This window comes from Rhododendron vialii, chromosome 9a (assembly GCF_030253575.1).
Source record: "Rhododendron vialii isolate Sample 1 chromosome 9a, ASM3025357v1".
Classification (NCBI taxonomy): domain Eukaryota; kingdom Viridiplantae; phylum Streptophyta; class Magnoliopsida; order Ericales; family Ericaceae; genus Rhododendron; species Rhododendron vialii.
In genome coordinates, this window is record NC_080565.1 from 37,230,042 (window position 1) to 37,244,868 (window position 14,827).

Consider the following 14,827-nt stretch of genomic DNA (forward strand, 5'->3'; position numbering starts at 1 on the left):
GAAAGATATATGAGTAGATAAACCGAAAAAATGTGCATTGTTCACGAGTTTTTTCAACTAATGACTGGTGTACATGCTCTTAGGTCATGCTAGTATAAACGTCTAGGTAGTTGGTTGGTGGATGATCTGAATTTATTAGCCAATTTTTGGTCTGACAAAGTGTTGTCTGATTAAAATTTGCCAAAATCCTCCAACACTGCTAAAGCCATTATTTGGCCTCCACCACTTGCAGCCAATGGATCTCACTCACATAAGACATCCATTGAATTAATCTCCAGAGTCATTAGATCACAACCATTGCAACAAATGGTTCAGGCAATTTTCACGGCCAAGCCATTTTTTGGCTCCCAAAATGACTTCCCCTTTGGAGGAGAGAATTTTGATCTTGAAGCCAAAACACGGCTTTACCTCCCAAAATGACTCCCCTTCAGAGATGCCCTTTGGGCGATAATCACAAAAATAAATTCACGAGTGTGTATCGGAATTCGTACGCCATATAGTAGTAATTCAAACAAAAAGCAAATAAGATGGTTTGAGTTTTCTTCATTTTTGGGATGAACTTAGATGGTTTGGTTGAGCTACTAGTAGCTGAACAAACGAGCCCTAACTTGACTGATCTGATTGCTTCATCTCCAAGCCCCAACCCATCTCAAGCGGAAAAGATACACCGGCTAGAATCATACGCTAATTACATTGCATACGACACAAATACGCAACAAATAAAAGGCATGACTAAAATGTAGATACATACATATCAGAGAAAGGAAGGGAGAAACTGATGAGCGTGTACCAAAACTATCCTCAAAACAGCAAAAGATTCAATAAAAACATTGGTGAAAGGAGAAAACAGCTCACCATAGGTCACAGGACCAATATCCGGTACTTTCCATATAGGTTTTATGATACACCAGTTCAGCCGCACAGGGTCGGAAAAAAAATTTCACCTTAACCTAATACAGGACAAAAACTGAATCTTCAATCTGTTATCCCAGTGCCCGAGCTTTCCAAATCGACATCTCCCATCCCAGTATCTTCTTCCTCCTCACTGTCTTCATCGCCACTAACCTCCTCATTTTCACGTGTGAGCTTAGCCATCTGTTCCGCAAGTAGTTTATCCTCCCGTTCACTCACCTGAACCAATGTCCATCACCACATGAGAGAGAGAGAGAGAGAGAGAGAGAGAGAGAGAGAGAGAGAGAGATTATCCGTTCGCTAGAAAGGAAAACTGAGGCAAAATTTTAAAGACAGTTCTAAGGCAGTAGAGAAAGATTGACCAGACTCGAGCTACGGAGGGGGGGAAAATAGCTATCATGATTAGTTTTGAATGAGTGGAACTGATTCTTACTGCTCTAGCTGCTTCCTTCACAGTAAGTTTTCCCTTGTGACGCTCTATTTCTTCAGAGCAAGCTGCTATAGCTTTATTAAGAATAGCTATGCCTTGTTCCTGACAAACCAAAAAACATAGCAAAACAAAACTGAGAACATTGCCAAACTCCATATCAGTTTCATATCCAACCTAGAAGGTCATTGGCTCACGCCCAACAATAATGGAAAGCGAACTGAAAAGAAGAGGCTGATATACATCCGATGCATGAAATACCCCCTCGTTAAAAGGCGAATTCCGTATGAACGAGATGACTAAAATACACTCCGCAAGTCCACCTACTAGAATCCCCGCAAAATTTGAAGTATGCAGATAGAGAAACATCATTTGATGGTAAGTGCTAACTCATCCTAACAAAATGTTTGCTCAGGTTTTCCCAATAGCATATCAAACTCAAATAAGAAAAAAAATTCTTGAAGCTAGTTACCTACAATACACAAAAGGGAGAGTGGGATTCTCAAATACAGGGCTAGCCAGTATAAAGTAATAAAATTCAAGCTTCATGAGAGCAAAACCAGACTTGAATTTTTTTTGGAACATACTACACTAGACCAAAAAAAAAAAGAAAAAACTTGTCAAAACAGTCGTCGATTCTCAGACCTTGTAGAAGTCTATATTTCCTAGTCTAGCATGACATAATAAGCACAGACTTCTAAAAAGGAAATTACCACTCAAACTTCCCCTAAACAAAGATTTAAGGGTTGCATATGATGCAAGCAAACAACATTTCAATTGGTGCAGCACACCATTCAGGCACAAATGTCAATAAAGGCCTCAATTCAGTTGACAAAGAGAGGTTTTTTTGCGAGGATTGTTTGTTACCTTGTCAAGCGTCTGAGTATTAAGAACATACGATGGAGGGGCAACCAGTTTAATTTTTACTGGGCAATCTTTATTCCCAGCTGCTTCAGCTTTCCGCATGGCTTCCTGAATAGTCAGACAGAGAAAAGATGAAGACAAATCTTCAATTGAAATTTAAATATATGATCACGATTCTTTGATGAATAAGCTGATCAGAGAAAATATGATGGAAGAGGAGGAAAGCAAGACCTTAATGTGAAGAACGCCATCAAATTGGAAACATTTCATCTCTATATCAGCCCGAATCTTCAGAGGTTGTGGAGTCATTCTTCTTCTGATGTTCTTAATTAAAGCATCTTTAACTTCTTCTGACATAGCAGGAACCACCTTAGTCACCTATAGAATGAGGACAAGGTAAATAGCACTAGTACCAATAAAAAGAATCTGACTCGGGAGACCTTGGGCAAACAAAGGTTACCTCCTGTCCATCAGGACCAATTTCTTTAACTTCACGGGTGAGGGAATTAAGAACTGAATCAGGATCATTGACAATTAACTTGAATGCCTGCACAAACGGAAACAAACTAACAGGTGTAGGTTCCTTATTGCTAGTTAAGGAAACAATAATGCTGTAAGAAAAATAGTAGACAGTCTTACCTCAAAAGCATGACCATATTTTCGGTACAACGGCCAGCCAACATGAATGTACAGATCCTGTCAAATATAATTTGCTTTTACAAGTGGCCATATGTGTGGAAGACGACCAAAATCAGCACTGACTAGAGTCAGCATATACATTAGCATTTGATATGCGGTTGATTGCAGGATATGTAAAATGTATGTGACAAGAAGCAAGATATTTATTATCCAAAAGAAACATGCAATTTGCGCACACACACACACACAAAAAAAGAAGACATAAGAAGATATAGGAGAATGCAATTTGCAAAACAGCATCCAATTCCCCTTAAAACATGAACTGACTACACGTAACATAACTAAGCATTACCCAAAGTCCAAGTACACCAGCCACAAGCAGCATCTGGCATTACCTGTTTGGGAGCCTCGTCTTTTCCATTTCTCAATTTAAGATTTCGAGTGCTTGGAGCTGATTATGGAATAAATTATGTCAAACTGCATGAGAGAAATGAACTAGAGAATGCAGAATCCAAAAATCACATCTGAAAAGCTTTGCATTCTGACTATACTTTCACTTACATAACCCTTCTACAAAATCTAGCTTTGGATTCTGACTATACTTTCACTTACATAACCCTTCTACAAAATCTAGTTTGCACATCATCCAAACTCTTTGACAAATTCTCATTGTAATCCAAAATTTACAATCTTCAATCCACCATTCAAAATCTATTAAAAAAAAATTGGCTCCCAAACATTAATCAGACAATGAGAATAGTTAAGATCCACAAAACCAAATACTGGAAAATACAATAGGGAACTCGCAACTGACAATATCAGCTGGTGAAAACTTAGTCCAAGTGGACAATATGTCAACTGTAGAAACTCCTGTTTTTGCTCCAAATACCATAGACCCCATGGAAAAGTGATTAAGTCAGGGATCTGGTATTCAAACAGTCCACCAAACAACTCCATAACCAGACTTGAGATGACACAGAACACCCATTCCCAAACCAGCATTTCCACTCCATTCCATAACAGTGTACACTAAGGCATCTTTTAATTGGAAAGATAATACTACCTGGAACTCTTATCTTGCTAAGAAGTACTTTGACCCCTTCATCTTACAAAAATTGTCTAGCACGGATGGCATGAGATAATACTAAAGTATGATTTCTGATCCATTGTGTGGGAAATGAGTGGGAGAAAATAAGATCTTCGACAGAGCAAGGAACAAACAAATGGGTAGCCGTGGGTGAAGGGCAGTAGCTCCTCATATTGTTTAGGAAATCGGAGGAAGTAAATAAAGGAATGGATCTTTACCATGCTGTTTGAAAGTGTACAAAGAGATATCATTGATGCAAAAGACAAGGGGTAAATTCATCGGTCCATCAATTCCCTTTTCTTTCTCTCGAATTTCCCTTTCTTCCAACCTATGAGAGTAAAGCATAGTGACTTCAAGCGATGAGGAACTTCTCCTTTGGCTCCAAATCCCGTTGTTTCCTTGCTTTCATTCCAATCGCAAGAGAGTATATCACCATCAATTTCCCTTTCTCCATGTTGTCAATCCAAATGCACTAGAAGAGCGAAAATGAACTTGAAACATCAGCATAGGCAATTGCAAGTTCATTCTAGCTCACAACTATAACCCTTTGGTATGCCCAATATCCAAAATTTAGCTCTACGATGATATAAGTAAGGCCTCTTGCTTCCCATTGTTTTCTTAAGAATACCTCAAACAAAAAACTGAGAAGAATACATAGAGGCCAAAGTCTTGATTCCTCAAAGACTAAGATATTTTCTAAATGAGTAGTTTGAAGTATTGGTTCTGAAATAGTCTGAAACCATCATTTCTAAAATTCAACAAAATTTTTCTAAAAAAAATAGGAAAACCAACTAATTCTAGGCCCCGGTGAGTCCCCAACTAGACGGCCTAGGAGCTAGGCGCCTCTATTCAGCCTAGTAATTTCTTTTAGAACATTGTTTGACAATCCTAAACCATAATCATGACTTCATGAGCAAGGAAATCCCTCGGAATATAATATAACACGAGTCCTCGTAATAATCCAAACCCTAGATTGCATTTCTGAGTAATGTACTCTAGTCCCATTCGATTGTTAATAAATCCAAACCTTAACCGTTCAGTACCTCAAAATTTCAACGTAATCAACAGAAATGAATTCAATAACTGCATCATATACCCATACATAAAACTTGAGACGAACTTTCAAATATTTGACGATTGTTCGGTACCTCGAGATCGAGCTTCATAGTCTCGGCCACGTGGCGCATAATCGAGTGGACAAGCTTGCTCTTATTGTACCTCTCCTCACAACCCTGAATGTCCTCCTCGGAAACCCTCCGCTTGCTGAGATCGATGTATCCCTTCTCCTTGTCGACACGAAGGACCATGACGGGCTCGATGCGGCCGACCTTGATGAGGCTGCTGACGCTGCGAATACGGCGCCGCGAGAGCTCGGAGAAGAGGATCATGCCCTCGATGTTGTTGTACTCGAGGAGAGACACGTACGCGCCCATGTCGGCGATGTTCTTCACTTGTATCATTACCGACGTGTCCACCTCCGGGTACTTGGCTTCGTACATGCGGCACTCGAGGTTGGGGGTGTTCGTCGCCATGGCCAGGGGATTGGAAGGTCTAGGGTTTTGGAGAGAGAGAGAGAGTTTGATGGAAGTGTGAGGGCACTACTGAGAGGCAGTCAAGCTGCAGGGTTTCTTGGATTAGGGTTCTAAAATGATTCGTGATAGGGTTGATGCGAAATGTGTTTTTCGGTAATTATGAAAAACTACAATTACCTCCCCTGATGTTTTCGGAGTGCATCTTTTTCCCCGAGGTTCCAATTTACATTACAGTTGACACCCTTTGCTAATCCTCCGTCATGGTTACTACTTACTAGTAACAGATTTACCCATCTCGGACAAAAGTGATCCCCAAATTCAAATCCAAATCCAAATCTAAGCTTAAGTGGGATCAGCACTTTCATACAAGGAGTGCATGGGAAACTTAAGTGGTAGGTATTCTATAAGTTAGTTTCATCAATCAAAGAATTAGGGTTGGATTCGAGAGAGTGGCCTAGTTTCCCAAAATAAGCCTAGATTTTTTTTTAAATTTGTCATTATTTAATTATTTTTCATTTATTAGTTTTGCATCAAACTTGTTGAACGTTGGTTTGTCTAGACGGAGAGAATTGGAAAAAGTAAAAAATTACAATTTTTACCCAAGTATTTTTGAAAATATTGAAATTTGGAACTTTTAGCTCTGGTTTTTGTGCTAAAAGTGCTAAATTATGGATTTTTTTTTCAAAAAATTGGATAAAAGTCATAGTAGTTCATTATGGTGGGTGCTAGGAAGGTACAATGATTTGGTAAACGGAGTTAGTTGTGTGGGGTGGAAGTGAAAAAAGGCAAAGAGAGAGTAACTTCGCATAGTTAGTTAATGGTGTTATTTGGAAGGAATCATCTGTAATTTCTAAGACAAAAAGAGGGGTGACTAGGACTATATTTCATAACACCCCTGACCAGGACTATATTTCATAATACCTCAAGGCGGTATTAATAAACTTACAGCAAATTGAGTGATTTCGCAAGGAAAAAATAATAATAATTTTGATTTATCATCAAAAGTAATATACTAGTCAGAAACAAAATAAACATTGCACTGACCCATTCCTCGTCATCTCTCATCTATTTGACCAAATGAGAAATTATTCTTTCTATCATTTCTTACCAAATCCCTAGATCCAAAAGAAGGCGTCGCCTTTTTCAATAGACTCATTATTTGCCAAATATTCATGTCAAACTATTCCCTCCGTGGCTCCGTCCCTTTTTTAGAGTTTAATATTTTATTTTTAGTTGTCCCTTAATAAGTGTTCATTTTGTAAAGTTAGTAGGTAAAAGTTGATGAATTTTTCATTTTACCCCTAAAAATAGATTCCATTTTGAAAAATTAGTGAGTAAAAATGTAATGATGATATTTTCATAGAGGGTAAATAGAGAAAGTGGAGATAAAATTTGATGTGAAATATGTAATGATGATGTCTTTTTAATAAGTTGGAATTACGAAACATGACACTCAAAAAGAAATGGAGGGAATACAATACCTATGAAACTAGGTAACAAAAAAGTTTAATATCGCCGTCCCAACATAAGAAAATGATTGTCCCATATTAGTGAATAAACTAAAGCAACCCCTCTTACTTAGACTATGATAATCTATCTACCAAATCAACAACGACGTGGATTGGGAAATTCTGTAGGGCGGTCTGCCCTACCGGGATTGTAATGTGGCACGTGGGCCGTTGATTTCGGCAATGAAAGGTTGCGATGAGTTTTTAAACTTTGACCATTAATAAATAATCTTTTTATCGGTAAAAAATTTATTTTCAATTTGGACCGTTGGTTGATGATATTAACGACTGTGTAGTGCACTGTAATCCCTGTAAGACACTCCGCCCTACAAAATTCCGAGTCGCAACGATGTGTGACATGCATTAATATGGAGCCCATTGTAGATCCTCTCGGATAGTTTGTTTTAGACAAAACTATTAAGTACAGTACTACTTTTTTTAGTTCCGTCATTTAGTAAAATAATCACGACTAATTTCATCGATCCGTTCATCAAAGAATACATATTTAATCTGAAATATCCGTTAATCCAATGAACATACACCAACAATTTCTGGACTGCTATTGGAAATTGGAACCAAACAGGGAGTTTTAAAGAGGCTCCCACACCCACGCTAGTGGCACAAGCACTAACTTCCGCCCCATTTTTGGCTGTACCCCACCACCGTGGTGGTCACTCAACAAACAGATTTTGTTCAACCATTTGTCCGTAGGGCTGTAAACGAATCCAGCAGGTCGCGAGCTCGTTTCGGCTCGTTTAGTGAATGGCTTCGTTCGGCTAGTTAAGACTCGAGCTCAAATTTTTGACCCGTTTAGTAAACAAGTTAAGTTTGAGCTCGACAAAGCTGACTCGACCCAACTCGTTTACAGCCCTAATTGTCAAGTGGGTACGGAAAAACAACTAAAAAAAACTTTTATTCCAGATAAGATTGCAAGTACGAATCTTCGAATGCCAAACATTACAAACCTGGGTTTGTTTGGTTGTTAACTTTAAGATCTCAAAAAGTAATCGAAGTGTGCTTGAGTTGGCCCGGACATCCATCTTTAAAAAAAACAGGAATTCTACATACGCACGTACCAATCACGTCCCTCTTACACATGTGTGGGTCCCGCATATTTAACTGTGGGATTGGACACACACATATGTGTGGGTTGTAGTTAGGATGTGATTGGTAGGTTAGGTAAGAGTAAATATTAATTAGAGAAAAGATAAAAATAGTTTGTGAGGTGGTCGAGGCACGTGATGGCGCCCTCCTTAAGAAGAATACACCCCCTCTTGTACGGGGCTAAATGACGTTCTTTTCCGAAGATGCAACGACTTGAACTTTCAAGTTCTCTTCGGTGCAGCGAATCAAACTCACGAACTTTATAGTTTTCCGACACTCAAAATAGTCCACGGAAAGTATGAAGTAAGAAAAGCAAACAAACAGATTTTGTTTATATTTCCCAAAAAAAAAAACACGACGTGTGGTTTGAAACCTTCACCGCTACGCTAATACTAGTAAAACCAAATTAGAGAAAACGGCGACGAAAAGAAAGTTTCAAACCCTGCGTTATTACAACGGAACATCGGCGCACCAAGTAGATAGATACAAAAAACTAGAGAGAGAGAGAGAGAGAGGAGGAGTTCAACGCGGAATTCGGAGTTTGTTCCGCACCCGCATTCCCGATCCACACTGAGTCGAAACGGTTACGGCAAGTCTCAGTCCCGGTTGACGACCGAGTCGAGATGGTCCAGACTCCATTGTTGCCTCGCGTGATCTTTCTCTCACCTACTCTCGTTCTAACCTAACCTAACCCCCCCGCTTAAGCCCTCGCCCGAACGGCTCGTTTTTTCTTTTCCTGTAAGTTCATGCGCTTTTCTCTTCCCTTCTAATTAATGTTTATCACGGATTTTGAATTCCGCCTGTAACTTAATGATCACTAGTTAACGCTCACTGAATTGGCGATCCGTGCAGTAAATTCTTGTTAAATTTCACTGTAATTTGCAGACTCGTGATAGTGTGGCGAAATGTGACTAATTTGCTTTACTGTGGCTGTGGTGCTGTTAGGCGAGAAATCGGTACATAAATTTTGATGATGGGGCGGATAAAAATTGTAATTTTGTACAGTTTCTATTTTTTGATAGCCCAGGTGTCCAGCTTACACGAACTTCGACTAATTCTGATTTCTGGGGGTCCTATCCCACCACCCAATTGCGGGGAGTCCAATTAAATTCGGAGCTATTGCTTTGTATGAACTGGCCCTAAAAGAGTTGATAGCACCAGTGCGGTTTCGAACCTGAGTGTACAGTTTCTATTTGTTATATTCGCTCACTGAAATCTCCTCCTCCGCCGAAAAAAAGGAAAAAAAGATGCAGAAAAACTGATATACACATGTAAATGTAGAGGTCTGTGTGATCAGTGGAAAAGGAGTCTTAGTCGTCCTTTGGAATCAGTGTGGTGGGTGGCTTGGGTTTCGTGGTTGTAAGTGTGGGTTATTTCATTCTTCTGCTGATATAAACCCGGGACTGAGAGTACTGAGTAGAGCAAAGGGTACCCAATTTCATAATGTAGGTTATGCTTGTAGTGTAAAATGCAGTCCACTTGTTAAAGGCTTTGGAATATGTTGTAGAGAGTAGTGAATCGATCCATTATGTTACCCTGTGACGAGACAAGACTACATATTACGAGACGTCAATATGTTATATCTGCAATTAGTTTCTTTTATGTCACAGCATTGATAAATGAGTTTTTTGGGGGCATGTTTGGTACAATGGATCGTGGTTATGTACTTCCCCAGCGCAAGTACAATAATCAATTTGTTCCTGAATTTTGTAAATATCATCAAAACTCGACTGAGTGCGAGTTTCTAAAAAACATTTTAAGGCCAGGCCAGTTCAATTTCTAGATGCTGAACTTCTGTTTTATTGTTTCATTTTTTATTTTTTTTTGGTGGTTGGGTAGGGGAGGGGGGCATGTGAATGATTTTCCCCTTCCACAAATATCAAACTGAAAAGTTTTCATACAAAATTGTGGGTATCTAGAGCTCTAATTATTTAACGGTCAAACAATGTAGAGAGACTTGTTAACATGACTGAAATTTGTGTTGTGTGCCTTATTGTTTCATCATATGGTTTCTGCAGGCTCCATGAAAACATAATTACTTGCTACTGCAATTAGTTATGTGCATGCCACGAATGGAAAATTGGGTACTCCTTTAATGAACTCATTTGTGTCATATGAAGATGTGAAGTCTCTCTACATATCTATGAATCAAAATGCTGAGGAAGAAAAATTACTCGGTACACCAGTTGTAAACTTGTGTAAGAATGGTGTTTAGTAGAATTGTGGAAATCTTATCTGCTGCAGCAACTCGTTTGTCAGCCCCAAAGTCATCAACCTTGCCATATGTATCATCTGGATTGTCGCCTCCAGCAAATTCTGTTAAAGGTTATGGTTTGTCCAAGACCGGGCTGAAGAATAATCTGCGACCATCCTCTTCTCTCCAAGATTTCTCTTCTTACCACAGACTGGATCCACATGGAGGTGATTTTGAATCCGGAAGTGATGCGAGTTTGGTACATGCAAGGCAGCCTCACATCTTACACAGTGGAAATGGTGGGTCGAGTTTTTCCAAAGAGAAACCATCACCAGGAAGCCCTCATGTGCGAAAGAAGTGGATGCGTGTGCTTATGGTCCTACTGTGCCTTTTTTTATGTGCTGCTGTTATATATGCGATACAGTTCTATTATTCCAGTTGGTCTCAAACATCCAAATTCTATGTTGTGCTTGACTGTGGTAGCACAGGGACTCGGGTTTATGTATATCGGGCAACCATAAATCACAAAAAAGATGGGAATCTCCCTATTCTATTAACATCATTACCAGAAGGTTTTCAGAGAAAAAAAAGTTCGCATAGTGGGCGTGCTTACAACCGAATGGAGACTGAACCAGGGTTTGACAAATTGGTGCACAATGTATCTGGCTTGAAGGGAGCAATAAAACCACTAATTCAGTGGGCGGAAAAACAAATTCCTAAACACGCACATAAGACCACTTCTCTGTTCCTTTATGCTACGGCAGGGGTCCGCAGGCTGCCAAGTTCAGAGTCACAATGGCTTCTTAAAAATGCTTTGTCCATTTTGAGGAATTCTCCCTTCTTCTGTCAGAGAGAATGGATTAAGACTATTAGTGGCATGGAAGAGGCGTATTATGGATGGATAGCCTTGAACTATCACACTGGTGTCCTGGGGTCTATCCCCAAAAAAGCAACATTTGGTGCACTTGACTTAGGTGGCTCTTCCTTGCAAGTTACTTTTGAGAGTAAGGAAAAAGTGCACAGGGACACTAGTTTAAAGATGAGCATTGGTCCAGTCAATCATCATCTCAGTGCTTATTCACTTTCGGGCTACGGCTTGAATGATGCTTTTGACAAGTCTGTGGTTCATCTTCTCAAAAGGCTTCCTAGTGTCAGTAAGGCAGATCTGGCTACTGGAAATGTTGAAATTAAGCACCCTTGCCTACAATCTGGTTACAAAGAGCAGTACTTTTGTACTGAGTGCAGTTCTATTTACCAAGGTGGTGAGAGTCCTCTGAGTGGTGGAAAAGGATTAGTCAAAGGAGGGAAGCCTGGAACACTAATCCATCTTATTGGTGCTCCAAAATGGGAAGAATGCCGGACACTTGCGAGAATCGCCGTCAACTTGTCTGAATGGTCAAATCTAAATCCAGGAATTGATTGTGATTTGCAGCCTTGTGCTCTTTCCAATAATCTGCCTCGTCCTTATGGCCAGTTTTATGGAATGTCTGGGTTTTTTGTGGTGTATCGGTTTTTTAACTTGAGTTCTGATGCCACCCTCGATGATGTTTTGGAGAAGGGTCAGGAGTTTTGCGAGAAGTCTTGGGAAACAGCAAAGAATAGCGTTGTGCCTCAGCCTTTTATAGAACAGTACTGCTTTAGGGCTCCATACACTGTGCTTCTATTGAGAGAGGGATTGCACATTACTGATAACCAAATCATTATTGGTTCTGGAAGTATTACTTGGACCCTTGGGGTTGCCCTATTGGAAGCTGGGAAGGAATTTTCAACTAGAGCAGAGGTTCGCAGTTATGAAATACTCCAGATGAGGATAAAGCCAGTCGTTCTTTTTGCCATTTTGTTTGCTTCACTTTTTGCCCTGATTTGTGCATTATTGTGTGTTGGAAATTGGATGCCAAGATTTTTCTGTACACCTTATCTCCCGCTCTCCAGGTGTAACAGTGCATCATCTGCGTCTGTTCTCAATATCCCAGCTCCTCTCAGGATTCGGCGCTGGGGTCTATTAAGTTCAGGTATACTTTAAAATACCCGTGACTTATGCTAAAACAATATGGATATTTGCCGTTGTAACATATTTTCCAGGCAATGAAATCATACCATTTTTGCTTTTATTTTTCTGACTTTTTATCGTTGTAAAGATTTTTTGTCCCATTTTTAAGTGGAATACAAGTTCCATTTTCTGACTCTTTTTTACAATTCCCTATGGAGGAATTTCCTCATATTTCCATGAGTATGGTAGTAATGGTCATGGTTGGAAGTTTATGTGGCTTTGCTGACAATCTGTGGGATGGAAGGTAAAATCCACCTGACAAGCGAGACCAGAACCTTAAGAGTGTTTACTTCTGGTCTCATTTGTTGTGATTGCCATGGATATCAAGATTTGTGAATTACAGCATTTTGTTCTGACATGAACACATATTTAGACAACTAAATTTGCTTGCTTCTTTTCAGATGAGCTTTTCTAGTATGACTATAGTTTCTTTGGTGATTGGAAGTTGGAACCGTGACTAAGTAGAAAAAAGAGAGTTTAAATTAGACAGGAGTCACGACACAGGATTTGAGGCCTTGCTTACCATAGTTATGATATAGCTTACTGTGATGTCTGGGAAGTGGTGACTAGTTTTCAAATGAATGAATTGTGGGAAAAGATTGAAGCCATTCTTGAAATTGCTTGCAATGTGTCATTTTTTGCTTGTAATCCATTAGGGGAGATTCTAACCTTCCACCACCCAAGGGAAAAATTATGGGGGTGTTCTTGGGTCACAGCCACGTGGTGCCCCCACACAATTCAACATCACACATTCATGTGAGACCGACAGCTAAGGATATGGAATCCATAGAAATGTGTGGTGTTGGAGCACCATGGCGGTGCTCCAAGACCACTGAATAATTATCTCACGCAATTGGGGTAGATAACCTCAATAAGTGTGTAAAAAGTATACCCAAATCCATGACAAGTGAATTGATATTTGTAAAATACTTTGTGATAGGTCATAAGTGCATCGAGATATTTGGTGGTATTATTCTCATCTTAACCACTGCCTATTGGCTTGGTTAACAAGGCCCATCAAGGAATCCTTTTTTCTTTATTGATCCTTCTTGTTATTTATGTGGTGCTTTTGAGTGATAATTGTGATACATTTTTAGGCAATGTCAATTTTTCAGGGGATGGAAAAGTAAAGATGCCACTTAGTCCGACCATTGCAGATGCCCAACAGAGACCGTTTGGCATGGGACTAGATTTCAGCGGCAGCGGCTTCCAGCTCACAGAGTCTTCCTTGTACCCGTCAACTAGCAGTGTGTCGCACAGTTTTTCCTCTAGTAACTTGGGGCAGATACAATATGACAATAGTGCCATGGCTTCCTTTTGGACTCCTCACAGAAGTCAAATGCATCTTCAAAGCAGGAGATCACAATCTCGAGAAGACCTGAATTCTTCTCTTGCTGAAGCACACTTGGTGAAGGGTTAAAGCTAGACCCTGAATAAATTTTGGTACACTTTCCTAATGCATCTTTGAATTACATATCAAAAAAGGGTCAAACCGTCGTAAAAAAAAACCTTTCTTCATGTTTTGCTTTATCTCCCCAAGTAAAGGGCATTCTCTTTGTTTCATATAGAACCGTCTTTGGCTACATTATTACACTTAAAATTGGACGGTGGCTTATTTTTGTCTCGTATAAGTTCTCTTATCAATCTCCTGGCATATCAGTGGCTTCTCAACTGTAATAACAAATTATGATACTGGATGATATTCAAAGGCTAAACTGCTCTTCAAAATGAAAGAAAGAAATAGAAAGACATCACAGATCCCGTATTATCATCAATACCGGTGTTTTTGATGCATCTAGGTTTCTTTTAGAGTTCTGCTTGTTAGGATTACACATTACTTATGATTGCTCTCCATGTTATCGGGGTCAATGTTCCTTTTTTTCATCCGTTTTTGTTGCTGCAGGTTTTGGGCTCTATGATCTGCTTTTATCTGAGATCCCAATCCAGGAAAAGAGAGCATCAAACTTGTGAAGTGGGTTCCCTTCTAAAGCACTCAGCCCGGTGGGATATTTCGTGCATGTGAAGCCACTCAGTACATACAAGGACATGTTGAAGCTCCAACATGTTAGCCAATCGACCAGGGCAGGCCTGTATGATCGTTTCACCTGATCGAACGGCCAAGCTTCACTAAGTGACAACCTGATTTGCTAGAACCAATGGAATGTGTTTTTCTCATCGTAAATCCTGAAATCCATCAAATGAGAAGCTGATTTTTTATGACCAATAGTTGAATTTTGTCCACGTCCAATCTCATTTTTGATTGAACCTTAGAGTACAAGGAACTGTAGTCTTCTTTGGAAATAAATATAAAAGGAAAGAAAGTTTATTTTTGCATACTTTTATTTGATGATACACTTTGATCAGATTCTTGTCGCTTCGTACTGTCTGCTTTATGCTATTGTATGGGAAAAGTACTGGTTGTGATGGGGAGGAGGAACTATAGAACAATGGCCTTTATTTCTACCTTTGGAATTTGAATTTGTTGAAGGAAGAGGAATGAGAAATGATGA

The 14,827-nt window shown here is 39.6% G+C and overlaps 2 protein-coding genes across 2 annotated transcripts; one reads left to right on the plus strand and one right to left on the minus strand.

Moving 5' to 3' along the window:
• Positions 1–729: 729 nt before the first annotated feature.
• On the minus strand, positions 730–5,585 carry LOC131300615 (eukaryotic translation initiation factor 2 subunit alpha homolog). Its single transcript, XM_058326543.1, has 7 exons — positions 5,078–5,585; positions 2,843–2,899; positions 2,664–2,750; positions 2,435–2,581; positions 2,207–2,311; positions 1,346–1,444; positions 730–1,131 (listed from the first exon to the last, which is right to left on the minus strand). Exons 1-7 carry the CDS (start codon positions 5,459–5,461, stop codon positions 976–978), a joined length of 1,035 nt encoding a protein of 344 aa, XP_058182526.1. The 5' UTR covers positions 5,462–5,585; the 3' UTR covers positions 730–975.
• Positions 5,586–8,522: 2,937 nt separating this feature from the next.
• LOC131300871 (probable apyrase 7) lies at positions 8,523–14,659 on the plus strand. The gene is made up of 4 exons (XM_058326881.1): positions 8,523–8,811; positions 10,092–12,279; positions 13,433–13,760; positions 14,221–14,659. The coding sequence occupies exons 2-3, from the start codon at positions 10,278–10,280 to the stop codon at positions 13,735–13,737; spliced, it is 2,307 nt and encodes a 768-aa protein (XP_058182864.1). The 5' UTR covers positions 8,523–8,811; positions 10,092–10,277; the 3' UTR covers positions 13,738–13,760; positions 14,221–14,659.
• Positions 14,660–14,827: the final 168 nt, after the last annotated feature.

What these genes read in the sequence shown, in the direction of transcription:
- LOC131300615 (XM_058326543.1), bottom strand. Translation starts at nt 5,461, where the DNA reads ATGGCGACGAACACCCCCAACCTCGAGTGCCGCATGTACGAAGCCAAG. An exon ending in CTATGAAGCTCGATCTCGAG is followed by an intron (nt 2,900 to 5,077) that starts GTACCGAACAAT and finishes TATATTTGACAG; the next exon opens with GATCTGTACATTCATGTTGG. An exon ending in ATGGCGTTCTTCACATTAAG is followed by an intron (nt 2,312 to 2,434) that starts GTCTTGCTTTCC and finishes CTGACTATTCAG; the next exon opens with GAAGCCATGCGGAAAGCTGA.
- LOC131300871 (XM_058326881.1), top strand. Translation starts at nt 10,278, where the DNA reads ATGGTGTTTAGTAGAATTGTGGAAATCTTATCTGCTGCAGCAACTCGT. An exon ending in CTGGGGTCTATTAAGTTCAG is followed by an intron (nt 12,280 to 13,432) that starts GTATACTTTAAA and finishes TCAATTTTTCAG; the next exon opens with GGGATGGAAAAGTAAAGATG.